General features: G+C 48.1%; 1 protein-coding gene across 2 annotated transcripts in view; it reads left to right on the forward strand.

The window, feature by feature from the left end:
* The window catches only part of CREBRF (CREB3 regulatory factor), a 741,844-nt gene that overhangs the window by 594,140 nt on the left and 123,181 nt on the right, over window positions 1–24,523 (forward strand). Inside the window, exon 7 of one of the 2 annotated variants that reach the window (XR_011304479.1) lies at window positions 1,405–1,525. Coding sequence is in view for 1 of the 2 variants with exons in the window: in XM_069652415.1 (XP_069508516.1) it covers window positions 1,405–1,478 (74 nt within the window). In the remaining variant the exon portion in view is untranslated. The remainder of the gene's footprint in view (window positions 1–1,404; window positions 1,526–24,523) is intronic. The other variant, XM_069652415.1, reaches the window with a different exon arrangement.

Here is a 24,523-nt window from a genome sequence, read left to right on the forward strand (position 1 = left end):
CCAGCCTCATAGTGAGACCCAATGGCACTTCTGGGCATAGGCATTTTCAAATTATAAAGGCATGAGGTCATACATAATTCCTTGTCTTGAGCCAAGAGACTGGTTTTAAACGCTCAAGCACTTTAAGACTACAAGGGATGGAGGACCTTGAAAGAAAGCATTGCTTAGCTGGACATGAGTTGCAGAAATAAAGTGCACAAATCGGGCTACAGATAACATTTGGTAGTGGAAGTATTTGGCTCAATATTTGTTTAAATTGGGAGTAAAATGATTTTACATTCCCAGAGTTATATTTTTGTAATCCATGCTCTTTGAACCTTGTAGTTAATGCAAATTAGAAGATGCATTTACCTTTAAGTCCCTCTTCTGATCCGACAGAAATAGTATACCTCCTTTCTGTGACACTGCTCTGCTGGTACCATTAATACAATAATATTTTATGGAGCTGTGTTGGAAACTGGGCAGCACACTGTATCTTGTGGGTATTTAAAAAAAAAAGAAAATGTTTGGGAGTATTTTTACTCCATATTCTTTTTTCTTGGGAGTATTCCCCTGTTTCAAGGGCGTAAGTGGCTGTTCCCCCTGCTTATTGGTACAGCCAGGTACAACGTGAAGTGGCGTGCTGAGACTAGGACGAAAAGGAAACTGCCAACAGATATATGGAGATTAAAAAAACATCCCGAAATTGATCTTGTACGGAAAGTATTTCCCTCTCTGTGGCATGGCTTCAAAATAGTGTCCTGAATTGCTGTCCATATTTTCTTAAATCGGTCTAAAGAATGTGCATGTTTTTTTTATACCAGGGCGGTTGTAGGGCAAAAACATTCACACTACAAAGGAAGCAAGTATTAAATAAGAAGTGTAGCGAAATATGCAATGACATTCCGACGATGTCCTTCCTACATGGACCTTATTGTCCAATCTGTCGATTGTAGAATCTGACATCTTTCTCTGACATCTTTGTTTTATGTTACTCTTGTTAATGCAGTTTTATCTATTTCGTAGCGTTGCAAGTGTCGGTGCTGCTAATGCCCAAATTACTAGTGCTCCTCTTATAAACTTTGAAATAATTAAAGGGTGTGCTGGCCCTGCTGGATTCACATATGTCGAACAATTACACTAACATTAGTGCTGCTCAGTATTTCGAACAGTCTCCCAGCAATAACGTACTTTTTTTTCTTCTCCCTACAATTTAGGCCTTTTACCTTTTTGTTGGGCCATAGTGCAACAGAATATTGGCGCCCACTAACGGGCATCATATTTCATTTAACTACATAGCTAAAAGTGCGCGCGCACTTGTTTGTTTTTGTAAGGAGCGTTGCTATGGTTTTAGGAAACCTGGGTAGCATATGGGCAGTAGGTTGACTTTGTGTTCTGTGGCTGACAATCCTTTTTTCCACACAGGGCTTGCAGACTGAAGAAAAAAGCCCAGTATGAAGCCAACAAAGTGAAGCTATGGGGACTCAATACGGAGTATGGTAAATGGAACCTCTGTGTCTTTTCTGCAGTTCTCTCTCTTCCCTGGGTAAGGCCGAGCAGAAGGTAGCCTTGGCAGATGTGGAGACGGGGCTAAATGGGCTATTAAGTCCTGGTGACATTGCAGTAAGGGGCACTTGGTGATGGGGTTTCGTAACTAGTTTAGGGTAGTGATCTGCCAAGGTGAACAGTGAAGACTATGGCGCAGGCTTGCACATGTGAATATGAATGTGGTTCATGATAGAGGATTAGCTTTTGGCTAATCTTTTAAATCTTTCACGACTGGTTACTTCAGCTGTACATATTTTCATGTTTTCATAATACACATTTACTCAGCATGTCAATCATTACCAGGCCCCTCCAATTTTTCAACTGTGACCACCTGTCTTAAAAACTACATTTAATGTCTTTACAGAATACTTTTTACTTCATGCATTGTTCACAAGCATGGTTTCCTCCCCAAATTCAAATCCGTTTAATATATAGTACATTTTCTTTGGGAAGTGTGAAAACTTAATACCTATCCATACTAAACTGAATTAAAGTAACGTAGTGGTATGCTGCTATAACCCTGGGAGAATAACCACTATGGAAATCTATAATACATAGAGAAAAGTAACCTGCCCGCTCTTTATATTTTTTTACCTGTACCAAACTTTTAAAACTCCTCCGGTGAGGGTCTCAATGAAGAAATATTTTGTAGAGTTAAAGCCAGTGCCAAGGCCTTCGGTTATCACATACATATTTTTCTCCAGGTGCTGCGTCTCTGCCTTTTCCAGCTCTCCGCTATACCGACTGGATTCTTTTTGTCTTCTGCCAGACAAAAAACATTTCATAGTACACACTGGAGTATGACCGATAGCCTGAAATTTCAACTGTTCTAAAGTTAGAATTTCATGGGCCAGATTTATTTATTTTATTTTAATTTATTGAACACTAGCTGGGTTTTTGGCGTTGCCAGTGTGCTGATCGAGTGGTGTCTCATTTACCCTGAAGGATGTTGCTTTTGTCTCTGGTCGGCAAGTTTTGCTGCTGTTTGTTTGTTTCTGAAGCTCTTGGTATTGATGTTCGCTTTGCATGAGATGGAGCTTTTCCAAGTGATGTTGGTTTTTTGTGCAGGATGTTTCAGTCACTCGGTGGCTTCAGCACAAGCACATTTGAGAAAATATCCAAGAAAGGTTGATTGTGCTCTGTTCTCGTGAATGAACTTGAGTAAACTGTAACCTTGCCATTTCCCATAATTGGAGTGGCGTGATAACAGCGTTGTGGATTTGTATAGCTTGACAAACATATACACACATCCCAATTATTTTTTTTGCATCCAAACCTAGACTACGATCATGCCCCTGACAAAAGAGGAATCCATGCAACATTTGGTAGACGTGGATTCACTGGTGTGGATTTGTATAGCCAGACAAACGTACACCCACACATTTAGCTATATATATATATATATATATATATATAAATATATATATATATATATATATATATGATTTGTATGGCGCCTATACCGCAGAAAGTGTTTCCAGGTGCCACATTTGAACCATGTGTTTATGTGTTGCTTTCCTATTAAAGGCCTAAACATACCTGCTGTTCTTTTACATTTTATATACCAGGCTCTGCAAAGGGTAAGCTACAGAGGCATCCCATTGCCATACTTTGCTGTGAACCAATCTGTGATTTGGTCCACTGTTTGCATTTTGTAAATTCTGTGTAGCCTCCGCACTCACATTTCAACACCTACAGGACTCTTATAATTGGAGTTGAAAGAAAGGGGTGGAGGGGTTAGAAAATAATAGTTTGCTCATATGCTTATATAGTCCAGTAACGTGGGGCATATGGTTTAAAAGGTTACTTTCTTTGATGGGTTAACAAGACAGTGATTTTAGGGCAGCTGAAATAAGGTTGTTCGGGCAGTGCAAGGGGAGCAACATAGTTTGTACTCTATGGAGATAGTTTACTATTTAATTTTGTCAGGAAGGTCACTGTAGAAAGCATTGCAGTAATTGATGCTGGAAATTATCATGGCAAGGACACTGGTAATCCATTGAGCAATTTGGATTGAAAGATTTCCTCAGAGGAGATCGAGATGGGAGAAGGGATTCTTGACTACATTGTTTATCTGAGGGGTAAATGGTAACTCAACACTAGAAGTGGCTCCCTGTTTGCAGGCCATGTGTGTGGTGTAGTGGATAGAGCTCAATGAGGTCAGCTAAGCACATGGAAGTGAATGGGGCTGTCACAGAGCAAGATTTCAGTTTTGGTGGCCGTAAAACATTTCGGCCATCCATTGGTGGACATGAGTGATAAAATTTAAAATTTTGATGGCGGTCTCCGGCAGCTTTTGCAGTTTTTGAATTGCATTTAAGTAATATATGCATACATATGATACCAATATTGTGGCCATCAAGACCTTTCGAGGGTGTGGAGCTATGTACACGAATCGAATTGTGATGATTTTTAAGGTACTCCACAAGTCGTGTTGCAAGTTGCTGAAAGGAAGGTGTGACGGGGTGGCCTGCCACAAAGAATCACACGGACTCTTAAGGTAAGTCCAAGGGTGTTTTATTAAAATTACAGATAGTCAGAATGGCTTCCGATTTCTTATTTTTTGTAAACCTTATTGAAGTCCGGTAAGCACATATCATTTACACATGCACGCTTGTACCTCAAAGTACCCCTTTACCTCTGTCTTCACTTCCCTACTTCCCCACTTTACTATTCTTCTGTTTCACTCTACTCCAATAGCTACTCATTTTCTCCCACTCACTGTCACTCTACCCACTCTCTATTATTGTTCCTACTTCGTTGTTCACAGTATCTCCTTACTACCTTTGCCTCCCACTACCACTACTGTAAGTTTACTTCGACTGGATTGTGACCTCTCACGTATTCCTAATCTTATGATATTCTCTTCAGCTGCTTTGGATTTTTTTTCGACAGAGGGTGCTGTTTTCAGTGCCGTCAAGTCGATGTACCTTGAGGGCCTCAGTTCGATGGTCGACATCAGTATAAGTAGCGCACGCTGCACCTGTTGATTAGTTTCGTTTTTCTGAAATGATGCAGTAGGCTGTGGTGGTGCTTTTAGAATGTTTTCAAAGTTAGATAAGTATTTTGTAAAGTACAAGTAAATGCTCCACTCAATCATGTTCAGTAGGATATGCCTAGGAAAGCATCCTTAGCCCAAGCTCACTATCAGAGGTCAGGTCACAGTGAGGTACGTTCCGGACTTTACGCCCAATGTAACCCTATGTAAGACAGGAAGGGGGGGGGGGGGCAGAAACTTGTATGTTAACTCTCCCCACTGACTCAGAATCTTCCAGATACCACCGCAGGTCTTCCTGATATTTTTGGGGACACAATCTTGTGCACTTAGTTCCGGTGAGGAAGGCCCAGAGGTTGCAGTTGCAGGAGTCACTTTCCGGGTCAGGAGTCTGTCGTGTTGCACAGCAAACTGTTCCTGTCAGCTTCCAGAATGAGACGACACGAGGGGAGATGAAGATTTCTGTGGTGCAACCCGCTCATGACACATCACAGGACAGGAGTGTTTCAACAAAGGTTACCATGGTTAGGCGGCGACAGGCGATCGTACAGGAACGAAGACAGAAGCAGCCCCAGCACAGCTTCCTTTGAAGTGAGACAACAGCGACTTGTAACATAATCTGAAGATCTGCAAACCTCCAAAGCTCTACTCAGAAAGGAGATGGCTGCATGAAGGTAGACTGGGAGAGAGCTGATCAGTCCATCGGTTGGCTCAGGAACACACACGGTAGACACCTTTTAGTAGCCATTTGCGGTAAACGCAAAAATGCACAAGTAAAATAACATAAAACTGTCAAAATCACACAGCTGCCAGCAGCTTGCTTTAGGCACATTGTCAAAGTAACCAAGAAGCAATTATATAAAAAGATATGATACAAAGTATCCTAACTACACTTCACTGTAAGGTTATGTGTGCAATTGTAAAAATACAAGAATTCATTAGTACTGACCGTCTTAGAAGCTAGTCGGTTTCTCCATAAGAATGAACAAAACAGACAAGGGGCGTCAAGTTGAAGGCTTTAATGGCCTCCAAAAGTCAGGACAGGGTTGGGAAAAAAAAGCAAAAACGATGGAGTACCATACAGATCCATGGAGGGAAAGGTGCAAAAAGAAAAGCATTCCTAACAGCAATGAAGACTCGAGCATCCTATGAATGATCTGCAGTTGTGGAAACCTTGAGGCTGATCAGGACAGAGTCGGTTTTGGGAGCGAAACCAGGGAGACCACTGTTAGGGAGCCTTCAGATTCCTATAAGCCGGTACCCATCCCTGAAGGTCAGGGTGATGGCCTAGCTAGGGAGGCCACCCCAGGCTACAGGAAGGCTACACACATAAAGCATTCCCAACACTTAGATTAAGGCTGTATTAAGTTGGCGGTCCAAGTTTTGCCGCTGAGTAAATTGAAACAAAGGAAGCCTCACAAACATGCGTTCTGACATGTGTGCCGAAACACACATCTGAACAAAGCGCTCAGCCTTGAGTGATTCGCACTAGTCCCAGTTTCCAAAAATATCACGGCCCCCGAAGACAGAATCTGAAGATGACATTTTTCCCACTTAAGTGCTCCTCAGCCACATGGACCAAAGAAAGCCTCCAGAAAAGTATGGAAAGATGTCCTCCTTCATGGAGTTTTTAGATAAACACCCCATCAAAAGAAAACATGTGGTCACTGAGGACACTGTCCCACTTCAAAAAGCTAAACAGCCTGCATTACCAACAGAGGAAGAATTCATCGATTTAGAGGACTACACTGATGAGGAAGAGGGCACATAAGCGGAGAATCAGGATATTGAACTTATGTATCCTATGCCTTCGGCAGACAACATTTACCCCCAATGTATTCATCCCCAAAAGAGCAACACATTCTATATAACTTTAAACTTTTAAAGAAGGCTGACTAGATTTTTTAAATAGACACACGAGAGGACACAGATTTTATTGAGGATTTCCTAAAGGAGAAGAAATGGGGCAGTATATCCTCCTACAGCAGTCTGTAAAGTGGAATATAACTCCATCACAGTTTAATCCAACTCTTACAAAGGCAGTTTACTCTTGTATTGAAAAGAGATTTAAACCTGGGGCAGTTGATCCTCTTCATATGTAAGAGGCCTCCTTACTCCAGACTACCATTCAGAAACTGGCTGGGATGCCTTTGGCCCACCCAATGAAGAGGACAAGAAGATATATGCTCTGGGAAAAAAGGTAGGTACCTCTGCTGCATACAAACCACACATTAATAAGTGGCAGCTCTTATGGCCAGTTATATCGGAGCACAATGGTACCAGATGGAAGACCTAGTTAAAGAGCTCCAGGAACCACTAAGGTCCCGGTTGGTAAAGGTTCTACAGGAAGCAAAAAATCTGCAAATGCGGTTATTAAAAATGCCCTTGATTCGGCTGAAACTGCGGGCAGACTAATTACAGAAAGATGCCCTGCTGCACCTTCCCTCCCATGTTACCCACTAGTGGGTTAAATATTATCATGCACCCACATATGGGTGGGAATAATTTCCGACAAGTGGGTCTTGTCCATGGTGGCACAGGGTTATTGCATCAAATTGTTCTCAAAACCATGTAATCTACTTCCAAAATACAAGAGAATGTCGCCAGGGCACCTACGGCTTACGCAGGAAGAGATCCAGGCACTGATCAAGAAGGGAGCAATGGTACACATCCCGCTATCAAAGGTAAACCGGAGTATTTATTCTCTGTACTTCTTGTTCCAAAGAGATGTACAACAAAAATACCAGTGTTGGATTTGAGACTGCAAACACTTCTGTAAAGACACAACGTAAAGACAGTGGTACAAGAAGTCATTCCCCTACTTAAAGAGGACCATTATCTGACAACTCGGGATATAAAAGTTGCATACTTTCATATTTCAATGTTCCCAGGTCATCGAAAATGCCTAAAATTCAAAATAGATCGGGTCCATTACCAGTTTAAAGTACTTTTTTGGAATTGCTGCAGCACCTCGGTTGTGTTCACATAAGTGCTAGCAGTGGTGTCAGCACACCTTCGCAGAGCGGGCATTCCAGTGTACCCTTATCTGGATGACTGTTTAATAACAGGAGAAAATCCGTAAGTATGCTGCAGGAATTCTCCGCATTTAATCTGTTATACAAACTAGGGTTTTAAATAAACGGGAAGAAATCTGGTCCCCCTGGGGGTGGTACTCAGCAGGAGGATCTTATGGGCAGAGACTCCTTCTCTATGGACAAGGACGAACATCAAAGGGAGGCGCGGTATAATATGTGATGAATCCAGTGGAGTCATCATGGATTCCCCAGTGGGGATCGCCTCCCATGTGGCCTGGGGAAGGCAGCCGCTACCTGATCCTCACCCCGGGGGCGGATTTATGAGGGAGGAGACGATGCCGGCGAGATATTATGCCTTCATTGGATGATGCACAGCCCCCTCCCCCCAAGAACCCCCTTTTTCCTTAAGGAAGACCCTGTTTTACCCAACACACTAATGGCATATTGTCATTTAACACTCGCCCCATTCAGAGGAAATCAAGAAACCTTGTCCTCACAATATACAAGTCAGGCCCCCTCCCTTTGCCCAAAGACCCACAACTCCCACATATTGCCTTTTATCTCTAATGTGCTTTATTGTAGACCACTTGAGAAAATTAATTTGAAAAGCAGAAGCCCAAAACCTCTCAATGACTCCAACTTCCATAATACCTCAGGTACTGAGACGTGGAGGAGGATGAACGAGTTTGTACAGAGTGACCAGTTCCCAAGGCATAACCCGCAGGCTGGTTGTTTTTCAAAGCCTACTGTGTGTGCAACACTTGGAGATGGTAACCGCACTCTGAAGTAGAGCTGCCGTGCAGGAGAGGATGGTACAATCCAGGCAGAGGCTCGCAAATGCGAGACTCATAGGAAAGCTTACTGGGACAGTAGAGGGGACACCGCAGTTGAGCAGGAAAAGCTGTGGAGATGCAAGGACCCACAAAGAAGCTACAAGAGAGGAAGCCAGCGTGTGACCGCGGATCTGCACAGATTTTTGGAGAGACCACTGCTTACTCCAAGGTGGAAGGCGAATGCAGCAGCTGTTCCAAAAAGGCGCAGGCAGAGTCTGAGATGCCAGGAGAGACGGGTGAGTCTACCCAAAATAACTGGGCACCCAGGGGCGTTCCGACAAGCACGCCAGCCTGCATTTAATAAATATGAGATTGATAATGATGGGAAGAGTATAAGTAGAATATTTGTATACAGTCAAGACAAAGTATCTTATGAAAAGAGCATAAGAAGAATATTTGAATGTAGTCAAGCTAAAGTATTGTCGCAGCAACCAATGAGAATATTTGTATGCAGACAAGACACAGTGCCAATAGGAACTCCAATCCATTACAAACGCACAAGATGCCTGTGTGGGGGAGAAGTTTGAGCAAGTGCTACTTTAGGCAAATATACCAAGTACCTCACGGTATAGGCCATTTTTGTATAAACAAGCAACTGTGAATCAATTAAGAGAAGTCCTGGTATGCAAGTACACCAGGCAATTGAAGTTCTGTAGTGGAAGTGAAACACTTGTGTATAGGCGCGCTATAAATAAAATATCATCATATAAAGATTCCTGGCAAGAGAGTACACCATGAGATCTGGAAGAAACTTTAAGCTAAATCCTGGCAGGCGAGTATACCAGATGGATGAAATTGGAGGATTCCTAGCAGGGGAGTACACCAGGCAATTTACAGGGTTAAAGGAAACCTTACAAAAAGATTTGAACAAGAACCTTGAGAGTTGTGATTTAAAAGTCCAGTGAAGAAACAAAGGAACTGTTAATCGAAGTGGAACTTTTGCCATCATATTCAAGAATCCAGGGGAAGGGGACCAATCCCTAGATCTCTAGACCTTGGGGGAACAATTTTGTTGGAATCATTGTAACGTTTTTGTTTTTAACACTTTTTGCTAACATCCAGAAAGACATTTCCTTGCACCCTGTTTTGTTTTAGTGCGAGAGTCAGGATGGGCCGTTTTGGACACAAGTACGTATTTTCAGTTACTGACTTCTTCAAATCGACTGATCCTTAGTTTTGATTTATAGGTAGGGACAGTCCTCATAAAATAAGACCAGTTGGGCAGTTTCCCAACCTGTTTTTGTTTCAATAAATGTCTTTACTTGAGAATATGAATACCTTGTATCTGACTCTCATTTCTGACCCCTCACAAATAACCCTGGCCCCCTACCTTATAGACCTCCCCACCTGGTGCAAACCAGTAATATACCAAACCAACCCATGTATTTATGTAAGTCCGGAGACCTGACTTCTACTGAGATGACGAAGAACATGGACAAAGGAGAGTGATACTAGAAGTACTGGGATGAGGAGGAGGCATAGAGGAATGAAGAGCAAAGGGTCAAAGACATTGACCAGGGATTTCAGATACAATGGCAACCATTGCCAACCAGCCAATATAAACATAGACAAGGGACTCTATTAAGAGAGCCAGGCAACCAGCAGGAGAGGCAGTGCAGCGTGTGAAGGTCAGAGAGGACGCCAAGAAAGCCGTGAGCAACTCGCTTCCCAAGCCAGAGGCTGGAGAGGGAAACCCTTGTCGTAGCGGCTCAGAGCCACTCCGAGAGAAAGCTGGAGGCTGAAGGACAGTGGCGGGACCCAAAGCTGGTGGACCAGGCGTCCAGAGTAGAAGACTGTGGCCGCCAGCAATATACTGCTGCGGAGACGCAGAGGATCTCGCAAAGCAGCAAAGTGCAGTGCAAACCAAGACCCGCTGCCCCGCAGAGATCCGGTGAAGAGCTCCGTAGAGGCAAAGGAAGGAACTCCGGATTGGGGAACGGGTATGAGAGAGATAGTCAAGAGTGAGAAAGAGAGCTTCAGGAATCCTTTTCCTCAGCACAGTTGTTGGTCACAAACAACTCCCAAAGTAAATGGTGAAAAAGAGCACATTGGAATTTTTCTTCGTGGCAGTACCTGGCAGGAGAGTGAACCAGGTCTGCCCAAAACAAGCCACAGAGAAGTAAAGGTCTGGAACCCGCACCCACAAGAAAAGGTTAAAAATCCTGTTTCGCATTGTAAGGTTTGGCAGGAGAGTGCACCAAGTATTCCTGGAGAAAAAGGAGAAACCAGGGTCTAGGACCTTCATCAAAAATGGGTTTTTGTGTGCTTAGAAAGGCCAGGGGAAGGGAGTCCTTCACCCTGGTGTTGTGAGCTGTGAAATAGATGCAAAGAAAAGGGAAAGGCCAGGGGAAGGGAGTCATTCTCCTGGCAAACAAACCTGCAAGGAGGATCAAACCAGTAATCCAGGGGAAGGGAGTCATTGGAGGATCTGCATCCGTTTCTCTTTGTTTATGAAGTGCTGGAATCGGGGGACGGGAGCCATTCCCCCCCTATCGAGAACTTTCAGCCAGAACCATGCCAACTAATCCAGGAGAAGTAATTGGGACAATTGAGTGGATGTTTTGCACACACTGTTATTGGCTGTAAAATTGTTGACAAAAGAAAACCTGTCAAGGGAAACCTTGGGTCAACCTGCTAATCTACATAATCATCACAACTGACTCATCCCTTACAGTTTGGGACGACTAATGCCTATGCCTCACAACTCTGGGCACATGGTGGTCTCCACTAAATGCAAACGCCATATGAGCATATTGGAACTTCTACCTGTCCACATGGCACTAGACGCTTTCCAAAGACAGGGGAAAGAAATGTCTAATTGCAAAAGACTGTACAACGGCCATGTTTTACATCAACAAACGCAGCAGAACGCGCTCCCCAAAATTATCCAAACTCGCACAGAAGATTTGGAGGTGGTGTGTTAGGAGGTCAATACACCTCTACATCTTCCAGAAGAGCACAACACAGCCTAAGCAGAACACAATCGCCAGAGCACAAGCGTAAGTTGAACACAAACATACTGAAACACATTTTTTTTCAATGGGGTCAACCAGAAATATACCTTTTTGCATCAGCAGAAAATGCAAAACGCCCAAGTTACGCCTCAAGTTGCCCACAGAGAGTGTCTCCCGGGTTTATGCACTATGGATCAATTGGTCAGGGAGATTTGCGTTTGCCCACCCCCTGACGCCACTTTTTTTGCACGGGATGCACCAGGAACATATAACGCCGATACTTCATTGCACCAATATTTGCATGTCAAACCTCATACTCGCCATCTTCTGAAGATCTGTGTGTTCTCTCAGGTTGAAATGACACCCATTCAGAACTAGTTGTCGGTGTCAGGGACAAGTCATATATATGCACACTTATACAACTAACTTGGCTGTTGATTTCATCGAATTTTGTCACCTCAATTTAACACAAAGATGCATGGATATTTTAAGGGATGCATGCAAACCTAACACTGGGCACTGCTACTTTAATAAGTGGAATCAAAATTTGCTCACCATCACACATTCTACTATACCTCCTTCAATTAATTGGGGTCTAGTTTTTAATTCCTTAAAGGTTCATCTGGCGTCACTGTGGGCTTACACAACGTCTCAAAATAAAGTCTCTTGGTGGAGAATACCAGTCATCAAAGCCCTCATGGAAGGAATTAAACGTTTACCACCACCACGGTGAGACCTCATATTGTATGAAGTAAACTCCTTGTTACCATTATATCTATTAGCAGAATTAGTGAGCTTCTGAGTTCAGTACATAAAAATTAGGTTTTCTTAAGAACACATCCACGTTTTTTACCAAAATACATACCAAATTTCATGTCAGTCAATTTAGTTGCCAGATTTCTGTCAAAATCCTCATAATTCAGGCGAATGAGCTCTTCATACACTGAATGCACACAGATCAGTCATGTTCTCGCGACCTCTGCGATTCACTCTCCGTCTCTATCCTCCCCTCCGGCACGAATCACTCTGCTGGTCACACACTTAATGTCTTCATCTCCTCTAGCCTCCACCTCTCTATTCCCCTCACCACTTCTCTCTCCTGGAGTGACCACTGCCTCTCCTCTCATCTCTCCTTCTCCTCACCTCAAGCCAAGCCTACCCCAAGATTGCCACCCACCTTCTCAGATATCCGGCCCATGAAGCGTGTGTCAGTGGAGGCTTTCGCTGCCAACGTCTCTCTCCCTCCATCCCGGGCTGACTCGCACCCCGACACAGCCCTGTCCCTGCTCTCCACCTCTATTTCTGCTACTCTTGAAGCTCTTGCCCCTGTCATGAGGATCTGTCTGAAGTCCAAAGCCAAGTGCAATTCTTGGTATGACTCTGACCTAGCTACACTTAAACGTAAGTGTAGGGCAGCGGAGAGGAAATGGAGGGCTTCTTGTTCATCCTCTGACAAACTGGCCTGCCACCTGCTCCAAAGGCAATACTGACTCTGTATGCACCAACAAGAGCGTCCACATTCAAGCCTGTCTCTCTGTGGCATCTAACAACTCGGCCGAACTCTTTAAAATCTGTAAGGAGCTGGCCAACCCTGCTGCAGTCTCCACCCCTCCTCTCGCCTCCCAGGATCTTTGCAATGCCCTTGCTTCTCACTTTATCTCGAAAACCCAGGAAATCTAATACACCCTCTCCTCCGCTGTTAAGCAAAGTTTGAATGCAGTACCCTCTGGGAACACTACAAGCAACTATGAACTAGGTAGTTCAAAACGAAACCACTGTCACAAGCTAGTCAATTGAGGAATGGGTAACATAAAAGATGTTACATGAGCATTTTGACACAGGGGATACTAAGTAACCCCTCTAGCACTCTGTTGTAAGATAGGGTGTGCTGGGTCTAGCAAGTACAATGCTAAGTAAAGCCAATTTCACGTTACTGCCCTGGGAAACAGTAGTTTATCCCATAGAAGGTATTTAAACCTTGGGAATTCTGGAACACTTCCCTGTGGCACTGCACTAAAGGTGCTTTGTGACACAATTGTAAAGGATGATGCCTATGGAGTTCGTTAGACTCCACAACCAAAAAGAAACTGTATAAATTCACATTAAAATACATGAGAAAGTGGGAAAAATGGGAAGAACAGGAAATTGTTTGTGTAGTATCAGATCAGGCCATATCTGAACAAGATTGGAACTATGAAATGGAGAAAGATGAGACTTTGATGGAAGTAGTGAGGAATGTCAAAGAGGGAAGGTGGAAGAAGAATGAGGTGTTCCACACTGATGTCAAAGCATCACGAGAGAACTTATATTTGCAAAGTGGATACCTCATGAAGGGTGATAAGATGATACCTCCTACTAACCTCAGAGAGAAGATAATGCAGATGGGTCCCGAAGGCCACCAGGGCATTGTAAAGACCAAGAGAAGGATTAGAAATACCTATTGGTGGCCCGGATGTGATCGTCAGATTGAGGACCAAATCAGAAAGTGTATCCTTTGCTCCAAAAGTGATAAAGTATTCATGGGTGCTAGTTATCCGATGGTGATGAGAGAAATTCCCAAAAGTCTGTGGAGTACTATTGCCATGGATGTGATTGGCCCAATATGGAGCGGTGGTTGTTCAACGTTTTGTTTGGTGGTCATAGATATGTTAACCAAATGGGTTGAAATTACTTTCTTGCCACAGGTTACCACACGTAAGGTTATTGAATTTTTGGTAGAACTGTGTGAAAGAGAAGGGTACCCCCAAGAAGTCCTTACAGACAACGGTTCACAGTTTAAATCCAAAGAAATGGAAAGTTATTTTAATGAAAGGTCCATTAATCATAAATTATGTCCAATATACAATCTCCAAACCAACAGCATTGTAGAGCGATATAAGAGGGTAATAAAGGATGCCATCAGGTTGGCATGGGCAAATGGAAGAGAGTGGAAAGGGCTGTTAAAGAAACTGTTAGCTCACAGATTCACACCTCACAGCACCACAGGTGTTTCGCCCTTTGAACTGAGTAGGGCTAGAAAAGCTAATACAAAACTTTTACCAGGGTGGATTAGTGCTGTGGCAGGCAATGTGGTAAATCTGGATGGAGTGGAAGGATGTATTGAACAGAGACAATTGAATAATAAAAGGTTGCATGATAGTAAGTGTTTCAGGAGGAGACATGAGCCTCATGTGGGTAGTTTGGTAAGAATAAAACTTCGAATAGCACTGAGACATGATGGATGTCATTGGTCTAAACCGTTAGAGTGGTAGAGGAATCTAAGCAGATACAAGCATCAGAAATACGATTACGGTGAGTAATGTATCCCATACTTTACTTCTCCAGCATGGGGTCTGGCATGGATTCACATGCTCATGAATATTCCCCATCATCAGGCCGGGAATCCTCGGTATAGAAAAAAATCATTATCAGTTTCGTTTCTGATCTGTCTTTCTTAGTAATAACCAATCACTGGTCTCTGGGTATTACTGCCCCCAGCCAATGACTGCCCTCTCTCTAAGCCCCGCCTGCGGCAGCCATCCTCAGATTTTTACCGCACGTTCAAGTGTTGGGAGTCCTCATGCTGTAGCTCTCGAGCTTTTGCTGCGTTTTCGCGCTTTTTCAGGCGATTTTTCTCATTTTTCGGTTAAATAGAGCCTCAAGCTCCACCGTTTCTACATCCGATCAACGGTATCCGTTTCGGAGTTTTCTACGCCCCTCAAGGGTGAAGATTTCGTCGAGTTACGCTTTTGGAGGATTCCAGAAGTTCTGAGGCCTACCCCGGACATGGCCTAGGAGAAAGGAAGCTCGACGCCCGGGAAGCTGTTCAGGACCTGCCCTGGATGCCAGCTTCAGAATGTTTTCAAGGAGGACGAGCATTCCTTGTGCCTCTACTGTCTCCATGAGGACAACACGCAGAAGGAGAAGGACTGTGCGTTTTGTGGGAACATGTCAGAGCGGACCATGAGGGATCGCCACCTCTGTCTCGCCAACTGGCTGGAAGGGAAGAGCCGTCAGGCGAGAAGAAGAAAAAGAAGTCCGAGCAATCTTATAAGTCCTCTGAGGGCGCCCTGGCGACGGGGGCCCAACAAAAGGCTAAGCACCGCGAGTCCGGGAGCGCCGAACGTTCGCGCTCCTTGGCTGCCAGGCAGGGCGCATCCTCCCCGGCCCCATCAACCACGAGCCAACGCTCTGGCTCGGGTAAGAGGAAGTCCGAGAACCCAGCGAAGCTTCTGGAGAGGCCCCGGTCGATCTCGAAGATTCCGGCAGAGGGGGAGCGAGGCTCGGACCCTCCCCCCAAGGTGAAGGCCCCAGGCGTCCAGAAGGTGACGATGGCCTTAATTCACCCTGCTAAGACCTCGATTGAGGATGTCGCCGCGGCCCTGGCTCAGCCTGTGGAGGCTACACCAGTGGAGGCGCCCTCAGGACCCAGAGTCTCCCTGCCACCGCGGAGGGAGTCGTCTTTCAGGCCCATTGAGAAGACCCCCACAAAGTCCTCATTGGAAAAGGTGGGGGAGGGGCTGGTGGCCATCATGGATACGGACACAACCTCTGAAGAAGAGCTCATCGAAGTCGTGGAAGAGGCCCAGCCCATCGGGAGGGATCCCGACTAGGGTGAAGACGAGAGCGACGGTGTCGCCGACAAGGCTCCTCAAGAGCCCTTGCGCCCGTCGTTTCCGGCTCCGCAGGACACCTCGGCGGCCATTTTGTCAGCGATTCAGTCCTAATGCTCGGAGATAAGGACAAGGTTGCCCCTTCCCCCGACGGAGGTACCTGAGCCAGACCCGAAGGGGGAACCGGAGCCAGGACCTTCGGAGAGTCCACCGCATAAGAGGAGGACGACGCATCCTACGCCACCTCTCCCACCTCTGCGGCCCGCTCTGCCTTCCCCCGGTCTACGACCTACGCTGATGATACAGGCACGGACACGGCTACGACAGGTACAGATGACGACGGAGGCGACGCTGGGACGTGTCCCCCGTCGCCCCCTGCTCGGGCGTCCCCGCCCGACGAGATTGGATCCTTTCATGCCATGATTTCCAGGGCATCTGAGCTTTTTCAGGTCTGCCCAGAAGAAACAAAGAAAGAAGGGTTCCTTTACTAACGGCGCAAGGCTAAAAGGAAGACGGTCCTCGCCGTACCGCTTCTTGATGACATCTGGGATGAGGGGCTCGCCCTCCTCAAGAACCCTGCCACGGCGCCGGCAAAGAGGGACCGGTACGAGAAGAAGTACCGGGTCCCTGACGCTGCCCCCTTGTGCCTTCGGGCACAACCTACCCCGGATTCGGTCGTCTCGGCGGCGGCAAAGAAGAAAGCTGGGGGGGCATCGGCCTCAACATCAACTTCCCCGCCGGACGGCGAGGGCAGGAAGTTGGAAACGATGGGACGACGGATCATCTCATCCGCAGCAACGACTATTAAGGCGGCCAACGCCCTGGGTATCGTAGCCCGCTATGACAGGGAGTTGTGGTTCAAAATTGCCCCTCTGTTAGACTTCCTTCCGGACGCCAAAAGGGCTGAGCCCCTTGAAATCCTACAGGAGGGGGAGATTGCTTCGGATCACGGTGGCAACGGACATCGCCGACACCGGTTTCCGTCAGTTGGACAACAGCATTTGCTTGAGACGACGAGGATGGCTCAAGGCCACGGATTTCCGCCAGGACGTACAAACCAAGGTTTTGGACATGCCCTTCGACGGGAACAACCTGTTTGGGAAGGCGGTTGATGAGTCCCTTCTGGCCATCAAGACAGACACAGAGACTACCCGGGCACTGGGAGTGCTCCAACAACGACGGCTGTCCTTTCGGAGCTCTGGAGGCAGACAAGGGATCCGGCAGTGGCTCCTCCACTTACCACCAAGCGGCAAGATCTTCGTCCCAGGAAGCCTACAGGGGACGCGGCAAGTCGGGTGGTGCCCGTCATCGACAAGGAGGTCAAGGAGGCAAGGCGGCCTCCAAACAAGATTGAACCAACCGTGGGGTTGGGCCCCCGCCGAAGCACCCCGGTGGGAGGCCGGCTGGCGAGATACGTCAGCGTGTGGGAGTCCATCTCCACCGACCGTTGGGTGCTGGACGCCCTGGCCCAAGGGCACGCCCTCGAGTTTCTGAAGAATTGCCCTCGCGTTCCACCTGTGGCCAGGAAGGAAAATCACGTCCCTCAACTACTGTTGGAAGTAAGGGCGATGCTCAAGAAGGGTGCCATCGAGCTCGTCCCAAAGAGGCTTCGGGGCTCCGGAGTTTACTCAAGGTACTTCCTCGTAAAAAAGAAGACAGGAGGATGGCGTCCCATCCTGGACCTATGACGACGGAACAAGTACATCAAGGCACAGAAGTTCCGCATGATCACCCTCCAGCATGTGCTGGGACAGCTGGAGGAGGGCGATTTCCTGTCGTCGTTGGACTTGGAGGATGCGTACTTCCACATCCCCATTCTAAAAAGACACCGAAAGTTCCTCAGGTTCGTGGTCCAAGGGCGGCACTACCAGTTCAAGGCCCTCCCGTTCGGATTGAAGTCGGCACCCAGGGTGTTCACCAAGTGCCTTGCACCGGTGGCGGCGCGGCTGCGCCTACAGGGGATCCACGTCTACCCCTACCTGGACGTCTGGCTCATCCGGGCAAGGACAAGGGAGCTCGCCGTGGAGCACTCTGCGAAGACCGTCCAGCTGCTCACGGACCTGGGATTCTCCATCAACTTTCAAAAATCCCCCCTGGTTCCGTCGCAAGTCGCCCTGTTTCTGGGAGCCAAGCTCGACACAGTGGTGCGGCTGGCCTCGCCGTCGGAGGAAAGGACCAGGACCATTCTGGGCAAGGTGCAGCGTCTGCTGGCCACGGACATGGCCAGGGTAAGATCTATCAAGTCCCTCCTCGGGATGATGTCCTCCTGCATTTATCTGGTGCGCCTTTGCAGGCTTCGGATGAGACCCTTATAGGAGTTCCTCAACGCCCGCTGGATCAAGTCGACGGGCAGCTTCGAGGACAGGATCCCTCAACGAGATGTTCTGTCAGGCGATCCGGTGGTGGGGTACCTGCTCCCATCTGTCGGCGGGCACGGGCTTTCAGACCCCTGCTCACCAGGTGACGGTGACGACGGACGCCTCCCTGGAAGGTTGGGGAGCACACTCCGGAGATCTTCACGCGAGAGGCCTTTGGCTCCCGGAGGAGAAGTCTCTCCACATCAACATCTTGGAGCTCCGCGCGGTGTTCTGGGCCCTCAGGTCTTTTCTTCCGTCCCTCAAGGGCAAGGTGGTGAGGATCTTCACCGACAACACCACCACGATGTTCTACAGCCGGAAGCAGGGTGGAACCAGATTGCCTGCCCTATCCAAGGAAGGCCCAGATCTGAGGCATTGGGCTGTCGCCCAAGGGATGTTTCTGGTGCCTCTTCATCTGGCAGGAATAAAAAACACGATCACCGACTCACTCAGCAGGGAGCTGCGCTCGTGCCACGAGTGGGAACTATGCCAGGATCAAGTGGATCGACTCTTCCGACGATGGGGCGAACCCCAAATTGATCTCTTCACGACGGCGACGAATTCCAAGTGCCGGAGGTTCGCCAGCAGGTTCCCCCAGCAGAGGAGCATGGGCGATGCTTTCTCGTTCTCCTGGGACGGCTTATTTCTTTATGCGTTCCCTCCGCTGCTGTTGCTGGTACGGCTCATCAACCAGCTCAAGAGGTCCCAGTGCAGGATGATCCTCGTCGCACCGGCGTGGCCGAGGCAGATCTGGTTCCCGGACCTTCTGGACTTGTCAACGTCCCCACCAGTCAAGCTGCCGACGGATGCAGACCTTCTCTCCAGAGAAGAAGGCGCCATTCTTCACCACAACCCGGAGTCGCTGAACTTGCAGGCCTGGCTCCTGCAGCACTAGAGTTTGGAGGGTACGACATCCCGGCCGACTGCAGAGAGGTTCTTGCAAAGGCCAGGGCGTCCTCCACTCGCAAGTGCTACGAACATAAATGGAAGAGGTTCTCTGTCTGGTGCCGTGCACAGAAGATTAACCCTCTGCGGATTACGGCCCCTCAAGTACTGCCGTACCTACTGTCGCTGGCCAAAGCTGGACTTGCTCACGCCTCCATCAAAATACATCTGGCTGCAATCTCCCGATATACCTGGACGACGGGACGGGCGTCCTTGTGGTCTCATCGCCTGGTGAAGAATTCATGAAGGGACTATACCGATCATTCCTGCCGGTGAAGGCTCCTGCCCCGGCGTGGGAGCTTAATGTGGTGCTGACCAAGCTCATGGGGGGGCCCCATTCGAGCCTATGCATTCGGCGCCTTTGAAGTTCCTGTCATGGAAGACCGCTTTCCTCATGGCCATCACCTCCGCACGACGAGTGGGAGAGATCCAGGGCCTATCTTGCCAGCCTCCATACTTGACTTTTCATAACACGAGGGTGGTGCTGAGGACACACCCATCCTTTATGCCCAAGGTGCCGTCTGACTTCCACCTCAACGAGCCCTTGGTGTTGCCAGTTTTCTTCCCGTCGCCTTCGTCACCGGCCGAGAGGACTTTGCACTCGCTGAATGTAGCTAGAGCGCTGAAGTTCTACGTGGACCGCACAAAGAGTTTTCGGAAGACGTCACAGCTGTTTGTGAACTTTGGGACTGTGAATCAAGGGAAGGCTCTCTCGAAGACTTCCATTTCCAGATGGCTCTCCGGCTGCATCATGCACTGTCACCGGTTGGCAAACCGACAGCTGCCCGGCCGTCCGAGAGCCCATTCGACCAGAGCGATCGCTGCTACCACGGCGTTCCTGTCTGGTGTGCCCCTGCTGGACATCTGCAGGGCTGCGACGTGGAGGTCGACGCACACCTTCACAAGATTCTACTGCGTCGATCGGGACTCCAAGGAGGAGTCCAGGGTCGGCCATGCAGTGCTGCGCACCCTGTTCGCCTAAGGTGAGCCTGGTGAGGAGGTAAGAGTTGCTTAATGTTGAGTTGTTGTATTGCTTAATGTTGAGCCTGTTGCCACCTCCCGTGGTTGTGCATGTGTGTACTATGTATTCGCTTATTCATGAGCCCCCATGCTGGAGAAGGAACAAGTTACTTACCTGTAACTGTTGTTCTCCAGCATGGGTCTGGCATGGATTCACATGCGAACCCTCCCGCCTACCCCTCTGCGGCTCTTCACTTGGTCATACTGCCACTTTATGTGCTACCAAATCTGTGGATGGCTGCCGGAGGCGGGGCTTAGGGAGAGGGCAGTCATTTGCTGGGGGCAGTATGACCCAGAGACCAGTGATTGGTTACTACTAAGAAAGACGGATCAGACACAAAACTGATACTGATTTTTTTTTTATACCGAGGATTCCCGGCCTGACGACGGGGAATATTCATGAGCATGTGAATCCATGCCAGACCCATGCTGGAGAACAACCGTTACAGGTAAGTAACTTGTTCCATATTAAACGGTTACCTATTAATTTAATAATACAATGAATAAACATATGTTACAATCCCCCATGTATTGTCCCCTTTACTTCAACTGTCTCCCTGTTGTGTTTCCCAGGGGTCTAACCTCTGGCCTGGCTTTTCAACCAATACCTTGCAACTCTCGCCTACTGCATTTCTATTTTCTGCTCAAATTTCCAGTGCTATGCTGATGACACTCAACTCATTTCAGGCTTCCCTCGGCCACCTCCTCTCCTTTCCCTCTTCTCTGATTGCCTAATCACCATTCAAAATTGGTGTTCTGCCAACGATCTTTGTCTAAATGCCAACAATACTGAGATCTCCCTCATCGGTACACCTTCATCATCCTTTCCCCTCACTCTCTGGCCGTCCTCCCTTGGCCGCCCTCCTACCCCTGCCTAAGAACCTCAGGGTCATCTTTGAATCCACGCTTTCCTTCTCCGCCCCCACATCTCTGATGTCCCTAAAAAGTCAACCTTCTTACTGCACCTCCTCAGAGCTTCTCTGCCTTTCCTCTCCTTCCCTCAGAAGCTCACTGTCTCCTAAGATCTGGTTCTCTCTAGGTTGGACTACTGTAACAGGCTCTTCCTAATCTACCTGCCTCCACTCTCCGTCCTTTACAACTAATCCAGAACAGGACTGCAAGACTTGTCCTTGGCCTCAAGCCCTAGGATCGTATATCTCCAGCTCTGAAGGGTTCCATGTAGTAATGTCCCCTCAAAAATATCGCCATGCAAAAATATCGCCGAAAAATGGCTGTTTTTTGTGGGGACATTATTTCATGGAACATGCAGGGGACACCCCCGCAAACCCCAAACCCATATTTTTTTTTTGGGCTGCCCCTGTCCCTATATATATGGTCACTCATATAGTATCGCCACAACCTTTTCCTGGCGATATTATATACGGCGACCATATATATGGGGATATTATTACCCGATACCCTCTGAAATCCCTTCATTGGCTCCCAGTAGATGCAAGTATTACATTTAAAACCCTCTGCTTTTCCCACAAGGCTTTCTGGTGCCTGGGTCCAAAATACCTTCAACTCCCCCTCTGTAAATACCTCCCCTCTCAAGCACTTCGCTCCTCTACTTTAAACTCCCTTCGGGTCAGTTGTTTTTCAAAGAAATTAGCAGGGGGTAGATAAGTCTTCGGCTGGGGCCTCCCTTTGGAACAGGCTCCCTGCCACCTTGAAACTTGAGGAGAACCATCTCTGGTTCCAGAAGCACCTCAAGACCTTCCTCTTCGCTGCCGCCTTTGCCCCTCTTCTCACCTGCTGATCTGCTTTCTCTCTCGGCACTGTGCACCCTCTATCCTTCGGGCCCAGATACCTGCTCACCCTGCCACCCTCATGCACTGCCTCCGGCCCACCCCTGGCATTGGGGTCTGTATCTGTACCCATACAGTCCCCCACCCTCTTTCCTTCTGCACTTTTCAGATATACCCTATTTGCTTAGCCTAGCACTTGCCACTTGCTGGCTGCACTACCACTGTTTATCGCCTTCATTTTATTATTTATTCTGTCTCTCCTCTGTTCCACACTTTCCACTTCTCCCCACTTCCATGCACTTGCCCCCTTTTCCTACGCTCATCCTCAGTGTCACTGGGCCTAGTAAGATTGTTGTTTTTGTTTTCTCCTGTTCCCCTACGTTCGTCTGGCTACACTCTGAAACACTTGTTTATGAGCGCAATATAAATAAAATAAAATTTCATTTAATTTACTACCTTAACAAGACAAAGCAACTGAGGAAAAGAGATCAATTCTTTGTATCCCTAGCAACCGAAAAAGAAGGCAATCCTGTCTCGAATGCACCTTTATGATCCATCAGGCTATAGTAGCTTTCAGCAGTTTACAGCTCTTGAGCAAGACACTTCCTCTTACTCCCAGAGCACCTTCCACGTATAGTACAGTAGCTGCGCCAGCCTTCATTGCTAATGTGTGCCACCTGAAGCGATTTGTAAAGAAGTGCACCTTTGCACAACACTACTGTGTTGGCACTCTGGCAAGAAATGATTCACAGGAAGGGCAGGCAGTGTTTGAACATTTGTTCTCCAGCTTTGGGTCTGGTATGGATTCACATGCTCATGAATCGTTGGATCTTCCATCTTCAAGTTCGGAAGACCTAGCTGAGGCCTACTTCACCCCTCACCATGTCGGAGGAAGGCAAGAGGAGTCTGTTCAGGCTCTGGTCCCTGTTTGGCTTCAGGAACATATACATGGAGGACAGACACACGTGGGGCCTCTTTTGTCTGCATCCTGATCATGGCGAGGACCGATGCAACATCTGCTGAAGTTTCCCTGCCAAGACGAAGCAGGACCGTTACCGCAGGTTGGTGGCATGTCTGATGGAAGAAAGGGCTCCAGGGGCGCACAGATCTCCTCCCTCCCTCCCTCCTCCTCCAGTTCCGTGCGACCTTTGGGGCGCTCTCCCTCAGGGAAGAGGTCGAGATCTGGCAGAGGCCAAGCACCAGGCTGCAGATCTGACAGGGGACGCCATTGCGGTGGGTACTATTTCAGAGCACACACACTCTCATTCACCTTCCCCATCCATGGTAAGCTTGCCGGTCGGTGGTGTATCTTCAGAGAGACCTTCCCTCTCTTCCAAACATGGCTCTTCGTCGAACGATAGACCAAAGAAACATTCAGATAAGGAAGGGACTCTGAGGTCCTCGTCGATGCCTACGACTTCGCCAGCGGCGACACCGTCAGCGCCTCACAAGCAGAGGCCCCTGCCTGCGAGACTGCCGTCAACCACGGCTATGAGATCCAGGACCCCATGGACGGTTGCCCCGTCAATGATCGTTGCCGCATCCCCGTCAACGATGCCGTCGATAACTGTCCCGTCGACGATACAGCGAAATCAACAGAAAAATCATCAAAACGGGTCACGGTGCCTCCCCGGCCCACAACTACAACGCCTCCAGCCATGACTATGGCCGCCTCAACCATGACTACTCTGTCGGTGAAGGCCCCAGTTGTTTCCTCTTTCCCAAAGGAAGCAGGAAGATCAAGGAAGCTATTGCTGACAGCAGGTTTTCTCCCCAGAGCTTTGTTGGCTCTAAGGGAGGTCGCAAGGTATTCTGTCATGACGATCTACACAAGCTTGAACGATGAGTCCTTGCAAGAAGGCTGCTGATCAGACCAGGGCGGACACAGCCAGATGGGTGTGGAAACCCCACCTGTAGGGCAAGACTGGCCATCAATCTCGGCAAGGCGCACTGCCCTTCTATAATACCAGTGAGGCCCTCTAAACCTCCATCAGTGCCTCCCCCGGTGGTCCCTCATGAGGGGCCCTAGAGACATATCCCTGGATATTCTGACTAAGCCACATACTTTGGTGTCGGAAATACAGCACAGGTTTCCGCCAACGGGGAGCACCCACAGGCACCGCCCTCCGAGACTGTCACAGGCACCACGCTGCTATTCCAAAGCACCTTCCAACACTGAGGCGGCCGATGCAACCACTCACTCCAGCGGTACCAGTAGAGGATGCTGGAACGGGCACGGATGACTTTGTACCTACGGGTCGTGAACCGCTGGGTGCCGAAGATACCCCCAAGGCATCTCCTCCTGATGTGGTGGGTTCATTGCACTTCATGCTTTCAGAACACGCCTATACACAAGTGTTTCAAGGCGCAACGAGGCAAGGGGGGGGGAACAAAGGGAGGACAGACAACAATCCTACTAGGCCAGGTGTCATTCAGATCGCGCAAGTGCATGGGAAGGGGGGAAAGGAAAAGTGTGCGGGGGAAGGGAGAGGGGAAAGTGCAGTACATAGGGGAAGT

This window comes from Ambystoma mexicanum, chromosome 3p, assembly GCF_040938575.1.
Source record: "Ambystoma mexicanum isolate Mex_15411 chromosome 3p, UKY_AmexF1_1, whole genome shotgun sequence".
NCBI classification, from domain to species: Eukaryota; Metazoa; Chordata; class Amphibia; order Caudata; family Ambystomatidae; genus Ambystoma; species Ambystoma mexicanum.